The sequence below is a fragment of the Coloeus monedula genome, assembly GCF_965178545.1.
Source record: "Coloeus monedula genome assembly, chromosome: 12".
NCBI lineage: Eukaryota > Metazoa > Chordata > Aves > Passeriformes > Corvidae > Coloeus > Coloeus monedula.
Window position 1 is genome coordinate 3,656,535 of NC_138792.1, and position 14,806 is coordinate 3,671,340.

The 14,806-nt window shown below is 50.4% G+C and overlaps 1 protein-coding gene across 2 annotated transcripts in view; it reads right to left on the minus strand.

Annotated features, from left to right (window-relative positions):
• Positions 1 to 14,806, minus strand: part of LOC309577505 (gamma-aminobutyric acid receptor subunit beta-4) — a gene marked incomplete at both ends in the record, with an annotated part of 70,238 nt that overhangs the window by 40,788 nt on the left and 14,644 nt on the right. For both annotated transcript variants that reach the window (XM_082289601.1, XM_082289600.1), the window contains one exon: positions 4,049 to 4,116. In XM_082289601.1, the coding sequence (XP_082145727.1) occupies positions 4,049 to 4,116 (68 nt within the window). The remainder of the gene's footprint in view (positions 1 to 4,048; positions 4,117 to 14,806) is intronic.

Genomic DNA, 14,806 nt, shown 5'->3' on the forward strand with positions numbered 1-14,806 from the left:
CCACAGGTTGCCCCAGCTGAGCGTGACATGAGCTCCACACTGCCAGAGCTCTTTGTTCCCCAGCTCAGAAATGCTGCTGGACTCCTCAGTAACCTGGTAGCACACCAAGAGATCTGACCATGTCCCTGCCCCAGTGCCCCTGCACACCAACAAGAGTCCACAAACACCTGCAGGTTGTTCCCTGCTCACTGCAACTCAACCACCTGCAGCCAAAAGGCATATCCCAGGTCACCTCAAAGGCTGGGTGGGTTATCCAGGAGATATTGTCCTTCTGTCCTTTATGGCTCATCTGAGCTACTCAACAGCAGTATGGAAACATTCCTCCTCTCAGCCACCCTCCAAATCCCCAGATTTGTACAGGAGATGAAAAGACTCCAGCAAGGCCTTTCATCTTCCTGGATCAGCACTTCCCAGAGGGTCTGCCACTCAGATGTGCCCTCCTCAACACCTATTTGGCCTGGCCCCTGGCATCCTTCCCCAGACATTTCAATTGATGTCATTGATCTTGGCTCAGCAAATAATCCCTCTAATCGCTGACAAGAACAGAGGCTGCAGCTCAGCGTTGCTCAGCCATGCTAAGGGGAGCACACAGCAATAAAGCAACACTCCAGAAAGTGAACTTGAAAATATGGCTGACCACACACAGGCAGCAGCTGCCACGAACCAGGAGGTGACACTTTTTAAAATGAGGGCTGCAGTTTTGGTCTCTCATCACTGGGAGATGGTTACCTGTGAACACCCTGCAGCCTGGCATGACTCTGCCGTGGCACAGGAGCTGGGCATGGCCCTCAGGGAGGTGGAGGTGCATCAGCCTTGGGTATCAGAACATCCATGGCCTCTACAGGCAGCTGCAAAGCATTCTGTGTGTCGGAGTGTCTGGGAACACTCAGCACAAAGACATTACTGTGCTGCCTTTTTGGAGAGCCCTGCATCCTCCAGGACTGAAATGTCACCACATCTTCATTTTGGGAACACGGTTCCCACGGGAGTGAGGGCAAGGAGCACTCATGGATGGAGCAGGATCGCTCCACAGTACCACAACAAGCTGGGCTCCTGTGGAAAACAACTTTTGGAAGCATGCAATGTCTGGTCACTGACAGCACTTGTTCCCCACCACCACGCAGCCAGCAGGCGCCAGGAGTCCCAGGGAAAGGCCTGGGAGAGCCGGGGGCTCTCCTCAGCCTGCCCCGTCCCAGCACCAGGACCATTGTTCCCAAAAGGATGTCTGAGGATTAATTAATTATCCTACAAGGGGCAGTAAGTAATAACACTCCTTGTGGAACAATAGAAGCTATTTGGTCGCCATGACAACGCAGCTTCACTTGTGTGCCTTTAATTTATTCATTGCACAGTTCCTTTCCCAAGCACACATGATGCCAAAAAAAAAGCCTTGTTTTTCTTGCCAGTATCCGTGTCCAGAGCAGGGGTAAAACACAGCCCTTTCCCCAGGGCATCTGTCACACAGAAGAATGATGCACATAAAATCCCTTCAGCCTGGAAACTTACATCACATGAGAACTCTTCTGCTTCCTAAACGTTTGTTCTTGAAGATGATTCTGATTTTTAACCCCTTTTTGAAGCTGCCTCACCATGGGTGCTCAGAGATCTCGATCCTGGGTGAATTCTCACCCACAGCCACCTCATCTCCCATCCCCAAACCTTTCCACACCCTCTCCCCCTGCCCCAATATATGTAGGAAAGATGGTCTGGAGATTACTCTTGTCAAACAGAGAGCCAGGAGGGATAATCAAAAGCCCAGAAGTGACATTCCTTCACATCCACAGGACAGTGGTGCCCAGCCTCACCACAGCCCTGCCACCTCCATCAAAACACTCAGTGTCCATCACAGTGCTGCTCAAGTTCTGCAGGATCCAGAGCAGCACGGGGATGAAGGTCTGTGCCAGAAAATCTCTGTGCAGAGGGATTATTGTTGCTGTGTCTCCCACAGTTCTGTGGCAGAGAGAAGCAGGGGCTCACTGGAGATGGGAGAGCACCACATTTACATGGCAAGGGTTGGGAAGTGCAGCTGGGAGAATGGCTACGGGGCTGGGGCACAGCATGCCTGGCCACAGCTGCTCACACCTGCTGGACAAAGCACTTGATCAGCCCCTTCAGCCCATGGACACATCTCCAGCAGGAGGTTCATGCTGCATCAGCCTCTGCAGGGCTCAGCTGCCTCCACACAATGGTCTGGGTGGCAAAGGACCTTAAAGGTCATCCTGTTCCATGAGCAGGGATGCCTTCCACCACTATCCCAGGTTGCTCAGAGTTCCATCCAGCCTGGCCTTGGATGATGCCAGGGATCCAGGGGCAGCCACAGCTTCTCTGGGGCACCCTGTGCCAGGGCCTCACCACCCTCACAGGGAAGAATTTTTTCTTAAGATCCACTCTGAACCTACTCTCTTAGTCTGAATCCATTCCCCCTTGTCCTGTCACTCCAGGCCCTTGTAAAAAGTCTCTCTCCACCTTCAGGTACTGGAAGGCCAGCCCTAAGGTGGCTCTTTTCCAGGTGAACAACCCCAATTCTCTCAGCCTTTCCTCCCAGCAGAGCTGCTCCATCCCTCTGATCATCTTGGTGCCTCCTCTGGACTCGCTCCAATGCGTCCCTGTCCTTCCTGTGCTGGGGACAGGTCTGCTCAGGCTCACAGGGGCAGTTGTGACAGGTAAGCTGGGAACCAACCCCTTTACCTCCTCCCAGCTCTGTTTGTGCAAGCTGGGGTCCTAAGCCACAAGCCCAGACCCCAAACTGTCCATGCTGGCTCTAGCAGGAGGGTGACATCTGGTCCAGCACCCCAGAACATCCAGGTCCAAGCTGAGACCGGGGGAGGAGATGACTCAAAGTTGAGTTATGGCCTGACAGGCAAGACAGATGGAACTAGGTTAAGCCATCTGGCCCTGCTAAGCTGAGCCTAACCTCAAGCACAGCTACCCAGTGACATGGAGACAGCTCTGCACCCAAATCTAGGGCCACATCCACTGCCCAGTGTCACTGGGCTGAGGTCACACAGAGAGTTCGCGTGATGGTGGGATGGTAGCAGAGAGACAGCAAAAGAAACTTTCCTAGAGGAACCTGAAGGTTCATGGCCGGCTCTTCCCCCTGGGCCATTCCAACATGGATTCAGGCTTTTCAGGCAGTTTGGAAACGAAATCCACTGGTCAGGTTGGGTCACCCGGCCTGCACGCAGCAGCGGAAGAGCTGGTGGGCCAGGGAAACAGGGCAGGAGAGGCCAGAGACAGAGAAATGGGACAGGAGCAGAGGGAGACCAAGGTTTTAATTGACTTGAACTGCAAGAGCTCTAAACTGGCCCAGGATTCTCCTGCATGGGTCAGGAAATGAGGAACGGGACAGGAACTGCCAGGAGGTTCCCACCAGCCTCCCACTCCACTCAGCCTCTGGGAAAGGAGAAGAGTCCAGAGGAAAAGCCTCTGGACAGGAGGGAGGAAGGCAAGTTTAGGCAGTGACAACACAATCCATGTCCTCTGCTGGGTGCTGAGGGCTTCTGAGGGACAGTCCTGGATGTGAACCCAAACCATGAGCAAAGTAATCAACAAATTTCACAGATTTCACCCCAAACCATTGCTACCCGAGCAGATAATTTTTTTCTTGTTGTTCATAGTGGTATGAAAAGCTCCAGTCTATCAATGCCACCCAAAACCAGATCTCCATTAGATGCCTCTCTTTCCAGCACAGATCTCCAAGGAGATGGTAAATTACCCCCAGCGAAGGAAAACACACTGCTTTTAACTTGGCGGGGATAGGCTGACCATAAAGCCACCTTTGTATCAACCAGAAAATACAATTCACATCTACTCCTTTAAGGCATAAGCTTTACTGACTTGGGGAGGTGGCTGTGCAACCGGCACAGAAGGGGTGAGAATCTACTCTGGATGAGATGCCACAGGTCCCAGAGGTGCCAGCAGAGATCCAGATGCCTCCAAGGAGCCATTGCCTTGGAAGTAAATCTCAACCAGAAAACAGAATGACAGTTTATCATGCTTTTTTTCCTCTTTCTTTCTTTTTCTTTTCCCTCTTTCTTTCCAAACTTACCATGTTGACTTCAGAGATCTGGTCAATGCTGGAGATGTGGATGCTCATTCCCACTGTGACAGGGTTACCTGAAACACAAACAGGCTGGGTTAGGACCATATTCAAGGCCTCCTCTCTTGTCTGCAATACAAGAATTGCCTAGAAGTGCATGGATTTGATTTTAAGTGGCCCCCCATTCCCTGACTATCAGGGAGTTGAGTGTGCTCAAATGATGAGATTTCTCTGACTCCCAGACTCACCCCAAGGAGTAGTGCAGCCTAAGCTTCATTTTTTTTTTTAATTCCTGGAAGTTAATTACCCCCTAGTAACACAATTATCTCTGGTTATTCCAAATAATGCCTTCAGAGAGCATCAGCAGGCTCCCAGTGGGCTTGCATGAGGTGGTCCTGATTGACCACACAAAGTACACAGCACCCAAGCCCATGCAAGCCACGGGCAGGAAAGATGCTCCAGCTCACTCCCCCAGCACTCTGTCAGCTCTGAGCACTCAGTCTGAAAATGCCAAGTGAGTTTTAATACCCAAGACACTAGACAAGTACAGGAAACAGATCTATGAAGGGAAAAAGCAGCATTTGTACAGTGGCTTTCCAGAGCAGAGCTCAGATTAGAGAACAGGACTGTCCTTTCAGTGGAGCTTAGGCTACCTAAAACAATTAACAGCAAGATACACATCCACTGGCAAACCCAGCAAAAACCCTCCTGTAGCTGGAGATGGGCTTTTTGCATGTTACCCCTCCCCTGTTCAGGCCCACAGCCCCAAAGGCAGAACACAAACCCAAACCCACCCCAAGAAAAGCCCCTTTCCTCACACAGGCAAAGTGGAAAATCGACCCCTTGCAATGCATCACTAGAAAGGGAAAGGCAAGCAGTTGTGCCACTCAAGGTATTAACTCTTCCTTGTACTCATTAACAGATCTAAGTGCTGAAATATTTACAGATAATCATGAAATGGCTTAGAAAGTAATTAGGAGATTGGGGGAGAGGGGAGAACCACACAACTGGAAATGAAGTGATTTTTTAATTATGTGTTACCAGAAGTAGGGAAGCAGTGTCATTAGGGGTGCCTTGTGATTGGGTGTGCTGTTCACCGAGACCCTCCGCTGCAAATTAAGCGGCATTATCCTTTAATGGAATATGAACAACACTGAAAACATCAGAATCAACAACTGTAATTAGGCCCTGCAATGCAAATCTCCTTAAAGAGGCAGTGCAGGCTCCAGCACCCCGGGCTCTCTGACAGGGTGCCCGAGGCAGGGGTGCTCAGGAGACCTCATGGAGCCTCTGAAGATCCCCCCACAGACACACTCCCAGACACGTCTTTGCTGTGCTTGTACCTTCATCCTTCACAAGGGAGCGAGGTGGGAAAATAACCAACAGTCACACCAGGGAGAGACGATTCTCCTGCAGCCTCCTTTGCGCCAGAGGCTGACAGAGGCACAGCAAAGCTTTTAAGGAAGTCTCACTTTGATAGTCTGTCTTTTTTTCCCTGAAATCAGGGCCTTGTGATAGAAGCTGTAGCAGGAGGAGGAAGCTGGCGCTGCCCTGAGGATCTTGCAGGCTAATTAGTTACAGGAGGAGAGCCAGGGCCATGCACAGGGCTGCAGCAGAGCCTGGGAGAAGCCAGATTCCCACTCCAGAGCCTTCCTGCCATGCAGTGCTACTGCCTCCAAGAGTGCCCCACTGCCTGCTTGGCTTCCAGCCTGTCCCCACCGGTGCTGGTGTCACTGTGGCTGTGCATCCCCTCCTTCCCCAGCACAGTTCTGTCCCCCGCTGAAAGCAGCAGGCTGGGTGGTTTAGAGCAGGGGAGCACTGACAGTGGGGATACACGAATATTTGTCAAACCCAGAGCCCATCCAATCCATTCTATCCGTCCAGACATTTGTGCTGTGTTCATCACCACGGTATCCCAGAGCCCCAGGTCATGCAGTGACTCAGTGTCAGAGCCATGGATGAGCTCCAGACCTCCCCACTCCCGGCTCCAGGAGCAGCTCTGGGGTGGAGGGATCAGCCGTGCTGCCCCCAGCTCCCTGCAGAGTCAGCAGGGCTCCTCTTGGCACTGCCAACTCCTCCATGCCCCATCTCTCACAGAATTTGGGAGGCTCCACCGCCCACCTGCAAGCCCTGGGGTGTGCAACCCTACGTGTGTGATTGTCCTACAGAAAATGAAAGATGAAGGCAGGCAAGTCCTGCCTTTAACCTGCTCTTATCTTGAAGCCATTTCACCTTCTCCAGCCTTGCTGTGAGGGCTGGCTCCCAGGCTGCCCAGGACAGGGGTTCAGGAGCGTGCACGCAGACAACACAAAAATATGTCCTGACTCTCGGTGCAGCCCAATGGAAAACCAGGCCAGCTGGTGCCCAACATGCAGACTTTAAGTAGTACAGAAAAATAAACAAAGGACATCAATTCTGCCAATGTTAATAGCTCCAGGCAAGAGGGATGCAAAAGTAGGGTATTTCAAATATGGGATAATGTCATCTGTAAATTTGTCCAGAAGAGACAGAACTCTGAGTTTGTGGATTCAAGACAGGGCAAAAGAAGCAAAGCTGGAATTAAAGGCCTGTGCTTTTAGCTGTGCCTTGCCAGTGGGTACAAAGAACTAGACTTTCTCCCCTTAAAGAAAAAGCTTCTTCTTGGAAAAGATTTGTAGGCAAGATCACAAGTGAGGGAGTGTGAGAAATTCTGCCACTTTTACCAGTGAATGGCACCCTCACACATCCCTGTTTCTCACCACCACTGGAGAGTTCACCAACATTTTGTTCTGAAAGTAGTTTGACGCCTGTGAATGATGCACTCAGGAAGTTGGAAGGGAAGCAGACAAAAGAGTTATAAAAAAGAGTTTTTCTGCAAGTGATACTTGTCAAATATAAACACAGTCAAGCTAGAGAACAAGTTGTGCTAATCTGCAATATTTTCCCAGCAACCAGTTATTACTTTCCCGTTTTATTTCTTAATGCATAAACCCCCAGCACCTGGAGTCACGTTGCTACAGAAATAACTCAGATGGCACAAGTGTAGAGGAAAGGTTGGGTTTCCGAGCCTGTGTGTGCCTGTACTCCAGCCAGAGGTGATGGCAGCCTGGACTGGGACATCTCTCCCAGAACTCAGGCTGGTTCTGAGCCTGCAGAGCTCACTGAAGGCAATAGCACAGAATTCAGTGAAGCAGGGGGATGGTTATTCAGGCAACTGCCCTGAGCTAAGGGCCAAGTTTTCCCCTCTTCACTCTACCCAAGAAAGTTACCACTAGAGCAAGCTTGGGTTCCTGTGCCTTCAGATCTCCAACTGCAACACAGACACAGCCAAAAAGAGTCCAAACCAGTGGGCAGGTGAACAGAGCTCCATTTATGATCCACTGAAGCCACATCATTTTCACGAACTACAGCCAGGGCTTCAAGGTTCCTGGTTCCTGCATTCCTGACCACATGGACTTGGCACTGCTGGCAGAGCCAAGGTTTGCAGTTGCTGAGGGACAGGGATCAGCCTTAAAGTTACCCTTTAGTCTGAACTACAGGAACAAAGGCATTAACAGGGTGTCAGAAATTTCACAGCTTCCCTGAACAGAGGGAATGCTTCCTGCCTTTCACTGCGCTGAAGGCTTTTCCTAGATACCCAAACCAAATCTTCTCTGCAGTTTAAATGTAGTTTAGTCTCGTCATTCCCCCCCTCCACAACAGTGAAAGAATAAATCAATCATCCTTCCTTAACAACAGCTTTTATATTCTGAGAATCCATGACATCCCCCTCCCTCCCCCACCAATACTGCCTTGTCTAGATTAAATGCACCTGATTTCTCCAACCTCTCCTCAGAGGTTATGTTTTCTAGAGCTCTGACAATTAGTGCTGCTCTCCTCTGGCCTTTCTCCAATTTGTCTACATCTCTATTTTCAAGCCTGGTATCCACAAACCAGCCACTGAAGCAACGACACACTCGTAGGGACAAAAGAAAAAGCAACCTCCCCTATACAGAATCCTCCTGAAACATGTCCAAACCCGCTGCAGCCATCCTGGGAGCTGCTCACTCTGTGTAGGAGGTTAGAGATGGCAAAGGGGCAGCTGAGCTCCTGCCATTCGAGTGCATCACATGTGCAGGAGGAGGGAGCACAGCCCTGACTCTTCTGGACAAGAGGAGAAATTATTCAAGACAGCTTTGTGCATGAGCCTCAGCGTTCCTCAGCTTGCACCCTGCCTGTGGCATCACCAGTCTCCGAGACGCCTGCAGCAGCAGGAAAGCTGCTTTTAGGTCTTCTGCTGAGTAAACAAAGCCAACCAGAGAAAATTAGAGGCTTCAGTTACTAAACCTACATATAGAACAGGTCTGTGCCTTACCCTGGAATGGTAAATACCCATAGGCATGAGAATCCATCTATGCAAAACCCTGCTCCTCAATCCCAGCCCTCCAGAAGCTGAAGTCCAGCCCCAAAACAGCCAGTCCCAGGCAAGGTTGCCCAGCCCTGTCTGGTAGAAGTGTTTCTGCACACACATGGTGATAAAGGCAGGCATGGAAAGGGCCAGGTTTGCTGATAAAGGACCATGAGACTGCTCTTGCATTTTCAATGACTCCCCACCCAACAGGATCAGCACTGGGACACTCTCAGTGTCGCCACAGGCACAACCAGCACACAGCCTGTCGTTCCACTGCCAGGACTTTTCCCTTCAGCCTCCACTCCAGGCTCCTGAACGAGGCCAAAGTGTTCAGCATCTACCCGCTCTTTCTGTGGAAGATGGCTCGCCCAGGCCGCTGCCTCTGCTTTGTTGCCAGCACTGAACCTCGGGGCAGCCTGGCTTTGTGTTTACAGCTCAGAGCCAGGGCCCATGTCACGGCTACGTGCGGCCACGAGTTGGTTACACAAGGCCTGACAGACGTGGTTAGTGAGGAGCCAAGAGCTCCCAGGTAATTGGAGGTGCAGAAGGAGGCACATCCAGTGCTGGGCTTGAGAAGCTGCTGTCAGGATGAAAACATTCATCCTCTGCATAAATCTCCCTCTGGCCCTCCCAAAACAGATAGCCTTGAACCATTTTCGGCTGATGGACTAATTAGTCCTGTGCCATGGTTTTTTTGAAACCACCCAAAAGATAACTCAGAGGCCAGTCTGCTGTCAGGACATTCAAATTTACTACACTCCAGTGCAGGCAGAATGGAAATGCTCCTGGCTTTTCAGCACACAGGAAGATTGCAAGAGGAGCTCACAAATTGCTGTCTGCATAATAGCTGTGCTTACAGATCTCAGGACCCAGGCTCTGCTACAGCAGTGAGAGGATGTCTAAAAGATGCCATCCCAGCAGGCTACACAAGCCAAATCACAAAAAAAGTTTCCCAACACTGGTTTCCCTGTTCCTTTCCTTTTATTTTAACTTATGTACAGCATCAAGCACAAACTCAGTTTAGTGTTAACATTGCTTGAGGAACAAGAAAAGTTGACCATGTATCATGAAAGCAAAAATGTTCTGGGAACTGCTTTCATCCAGCATCTCTGATTTGCAGTGACATCTCGAAGCACCGAGTTCAGCAGGGTCCCTTAAGAACCTACTTAAACTTTTCCCATAAAATCTAGGTTTAAACATCCATTTAACACTTTCCAATCCTTTTCCCACACAGTTTTGTTTTTTTTTTTTTTTACTCCTATTTCCACAATGCCTCCCCCACCCACAGCCGATGCTGTGCATTTCTTTTGCCAGGCTCAGCACAACAGCCAGAAACATCAAACATGTTCAGAGGCTGATATTGAAGCTCTCCCTCTGCTCCCAGCAGGTCACCCCATGGAATCCCTTGGATTTAAAAGGGCAAAGCACACCATGGCTTTACACTTCTGGGCACTGTTATGCATCACCAGAAGGAGAGATGGTCTCAAGGCAAGTCAGCAAATCTGGCATTTGTCTGGGGGGGGAACAGGGTTTATGAGGGACTTGCCACTGCTGAGGAATCTCTCAGTGGGGTTGTGGAGCTAAAAGATGGGCCCCTGGCCTCCAGGGTATCTGGGGATGCCAATGCCTGCTCCTTCCCCAAGGATTCATGGTTCTGCAGGGGCAGGAAGGATATCTACCACCACTAGTTCCCATGGAGATTGAAGCTGCTCTCCAAGTAGGTCTGGCAGAAAACAGTTTCTTGGGTATGACAGGTTTCCTACATTTTCCCACACTCCTTTAGGCAGTGCCTGGCTTTTTCTACACCACTGAGTCCATGCACGGAAAGATTTTGCCTAACCCTGGTATGGTTTCCACCCATCTACACCACACCAGGCACAGCACCACCTTGTGCAAGGAGGATAATGAGGATTTCCAGCCTGTGCCATTCTCCTCTCCTGGCATCCTGGCATTGTCACCTCATCCAGTCAGACGACTGAACTTGCAATCTTCATTTAAGAAAGGGCAATACTTGGGACTTCCCAAGGAAAATGCCAAGTGGGAGTAAGCTCTCACCAGGACGGTGATATCACGGACAGGACACAGGCAGGATGGAACATCTAAGGGAGGGTACAAGCAGAGCACAGCTCTTGAGCAGACTTTTGGAATATCCAAACGTGAACATGGTGCAAGCAAGCAATGAGGCTCCTGTTCAGCGAGGAGCCAGGAGCCGCAGCACTTGCAGAGCAGGCAGAGCTGACCTCTGTTCCTGCCAGCACTGCTCCCTGGGATGCTCTGTGCAAACACACAGGTTAACCTGGATAACAGCAGCCACAGTCCCAGCCTGTTGTCACATGAAGCTCTCCCCATGGACCTGAACAGTCACAGAACATTTTCTCGAGCAAACTGTGCCTGCTCCTGAGCCAGTGCTGAGGGATTCTTCTGGAGGAACAGTGCTTTCCCAGGGCAGATGTAGCACCCGTTCTGTGACTGTTCCAGGGGAGGCAGAGAATTAAGGAGCACAACCTGTGAGGCACAGTGGATTACCTAATCTATCTCATGGGTATTTTTAATGGATTAGTAGGTATTAGAGTGGGATCTTGCAAATATCCCATGGAAATTTGGAAGTGAGAGAGAACAATCAGCTGGCTGCAAAAACAGTGTAAAGGTTGTCCCAGAGGGATTGAAGGATTACAGAGGAAGCTAAATCAAGGTTGATTTTAAGAGATGTCAGTAGACAGCTAGCCAAGCTGAATAAAAACAAGGTCTCAAATGTACAGGCTTAAAAATGGAACAAGAGAGTAGACACCAAGCCTGACAGCATCTGGACTGCCAGTGGACCCAGTCCAGCAGAGCACCTGTACACACACACAGGGCTTTCAGCATTAAAAAAAAGTTACTGGCTATTCAGAACCTCATCTGTTCTTGGAAGAGGCCTAGGTCAACATTCAGGAGATGGATTTTAAAGCTGTTTCATCCTCAGTGATGAAGACAGTCTTGCAAGGGCTTCTGCTTGTGGATCTCTTGCCCAGGTGATGCATGCTTGGTAAGGTTAAAGCAAAGCAAGAGGGAAACAAGTTCCCAAGCTCTCATTTACAGCCACACAACTCCATCACCTCACCAGAACTGACCATCATCAGCTTGGCACTGACCAGTGGGTCCAAGCAATCAACCCTTTAAGACCAACTTCACCGAGAGATGGGAGTGCCAGCTTCCACCCATCCCTTAGAGCTGGCAGTGCCCAGCTGAGACAACAGCCAGCTTGCTTTGCAGGGATGTCACTGCCCTTGGATTCTTTGTTGGAGCAGGGACATCGCAGAAGGTGGATCCAGACCAGATCCTTGGGAGATGAAGGCAGTGCTCCAGCCTCCTGGAGGAAGGGTCACCTGCCCTGCCCTCCCAGGGACACCCACACAGAGCAGCTCCGAGGCTCTGCAGGGCACACACTTGGTGTTTTTCCCTGTTCCCTCCCCCTCTGCAGGGCTGGCATTGTGAAATACCACATTTCCCCGTGTTTACACTGAGCAAACCCCAGGAAAGCAGAGGCACTGAGCATCCAGGTCCCTCCAGCTCTCCTCCACCAAGAGTAGTAGCAGGAGGACAGCAGGGCTTGCCAAACAAGTGCCTGTCGTAGACTGACGGCAAAGCAACACAAGCCAGGCTTCTTCTCCCCAGCAGCAGCGTGAAGCATTGTGCCCACGCTGATCAGCCACCCCCACACCTCTCCACCTGAGAAGACTTCCCTCCTACCTCTGTCAGGATCCTGGCAGGCAACTGCATCTCCCCAGGGGCTCTGCCAGTGCAGCCCTGGGGCACAGCTCTGCCTGCCTGGGAAGCTGTGGTGGACTCAGGAGCAGTCCAGTCCTTTTGCTTTTACTCAGCCCCTCAGAGCTGGTGTTTGCCCCTGGCTAGAGCCAGCCAGGGCACTGCCAGAGCCTCTGCTCCTCCAGCTGGGGCAGGCTCGGAAGCCTTTGGCACCCTGCTGCTCCTCCTTTCCCAGCTCACTGCCTGCCACCCTGCTTTGGAAGGGGGCAGACCTTCAGAAAGGATTGCACACAGACACAAAACACTCGGAACCCCTGGGTGCAAAAGGAAGCAGGGTATTTAACCATGTACCAGAACACACTCACCACAGGCAGCTTCCCCACCCTCAGCTCAGAGCAGACCAACCCCCAGGACTCATCACAGCCTCAAAAAACACCCTTTACAATGCAAAACATCCAATTTCTGTACCAGTTCTGGTGCTACAAGGCCAACAGAGGCACACCGGTTTCTAAGCAGGATTAAGGCTGAATCCAAAGCGCTGGGATCCCTCCCCCAGCACCATGACGCTCCTTGCAGAGCCAGGAGGTAGGAGTGCAGCAGAATACCTGGGAAACCACAGCACCACCCTCCTCTTCACAGCCAAACCACCCCCACGGGCAGGGGTGGTGCTGCTATATGTGGGACACCCATCCCATCACATCCCACAGGATGCAGCCACCACCTCCCTCCACAGGTGGAGGAACCCCTGGGTGCAAAAGGAAGCAGGGTATTTAACCATGTACCAGAACACACTCACCACAGGCAGCTTCCCCAGCTCAGAGCAGACCAACCCCCAGGACTCATCACAGCCTCAAAAACACTCTTTATAATGCAATCCCTCACTCCACCCCCTGAGGTGGGATGGCCACAATGGCCCACAGGTGAGGTCATTCAGCAGTTTTCCCTGCCTGGCAGCTGGGGAAGTTCCTCCCGGGCTGCCCACTGGAATGTCTCACTTCTCACCTGCCCACTCAGGGCACGAAGGTGCTGACCCAGCTTTTCACTGCTGGGGCTTTTCTGGCAATAAATGTTTTCTCCATGGAGGAGCCTCTCTCTGATGTGCACCAGAATATTCTCCCCCAAAGCAACTGCAGACCTGGCCTGGACTATGGGGAGTGACCTGTCTGGGAAAACACTCTCACACCTTACCAAATCCTGAGCCATCTAATCCCCTTAGCTGCAAATGAGCTGAGCCAAATTAATTCAAATGGGTTAACACAAGCTGCTCTGTTCACATCAAATCCATTTCTCTGTCTTGGAAGTGTTTGTAACAACAACGAAATACCTGGACTTGTCATTTTTATCAAAGTGACAACAACAAGGTGTTTTCTCTTTTTTTCTTCCCTGTTTTCAAATTTTTTTTATGGGTTAGTCACACTTCCTCATCACTGTTTACAGACGGTTGTCTTTAAAGGATACCACAGCATGGAACTCCTGGATTGAATCCAGCTGGACATGCCCAGCATGTGGGGAAAAAACAAAAGGAACACGATGGCCAGGTTGGGACAGGCTAAACTTGCACAATGCCCAAGGTTTACACTCAGGGGCAGTCAGGACAATTTACAGGGCAGGTATTGAAAAAATGGAGTGAATCAGGCCTGAAAATATCATTACATTCACAGTAAATTCTTATCTGAGTTAGGAATCACGAGAAACAAAGCGCACACACAAAAACAAGCCTCCCTCTTTCCAAATTTTATCCATGGGATGATAACTTTCCATCCCTTCGTTTCTGAGGCTCTTGGATGGGCTTTGTTCAGGTGGTCCTGCCCTTTCTCCACTGTCTGAAGACAGGGAAGGTCTTATGAAATTTGGTGGTGACCAAGAATTGTAAGAGTTTAGTAGGAAAAATAATTCTAAGATACCCACTTTGGAAAGATTGCCCCCTGTGCTGGTGTTTCCATTATTTCGGCAAGAGTTGATCTGCAATAATATCTGGGACAAAAGTTGCCTTTTACCCCAGAACCTCTTTATTAAAACATAAAAGTAGAGTCCCATTTGCTCACCAAAATAATTGCTTTCACTCAGGATGCATGGATGAGCGAATCTTGCAGAGCTTTTACATATATATTCATCTCCAGCAATTCATCAACACAATAAGCACACATTATTAACTTGAGTACTCATCAATTCCTTTTTTTCTGGAGCGTCAAATACTAGCAAGGAGCTAGTGTGCAATAGGGAAGAAAAACATGTAGGGGAACTTGTGATAAATGTTCTATTTTTGCTGTGAAAGGAGGATAAGAGGAAGAATTCAGCTCATAGCCTCCCCTCTCCCTCACTTCCAAAAATTTCCTGCCAAGCTGAGATCCTTCCCCAGGGGCCAGGAGAGTGGGATTTTCCTTCTCCAGGTGACATCTGTGACCTGGGTGGCCTCCTCTCCTGGCCTGACAGCTTCTGATGTTACACCCAGAGCTTTGCCACTGCCATGGGCAGCCCCTTTTTATGCATCACCCATTGAACTGCCCAGTGCAGCCCTTGGGCGTGGCTTTTCCCATGGCACAAGGCTCCCCCAGCCTGGAGATGTCACCTGCTGTGGTCTCAAGAGGTGTGAATTGTCTCACTGTGAGCAAGAGAAGAGTAAGAAGTACTCCAGGTAGCTGAGGGGATGTGCT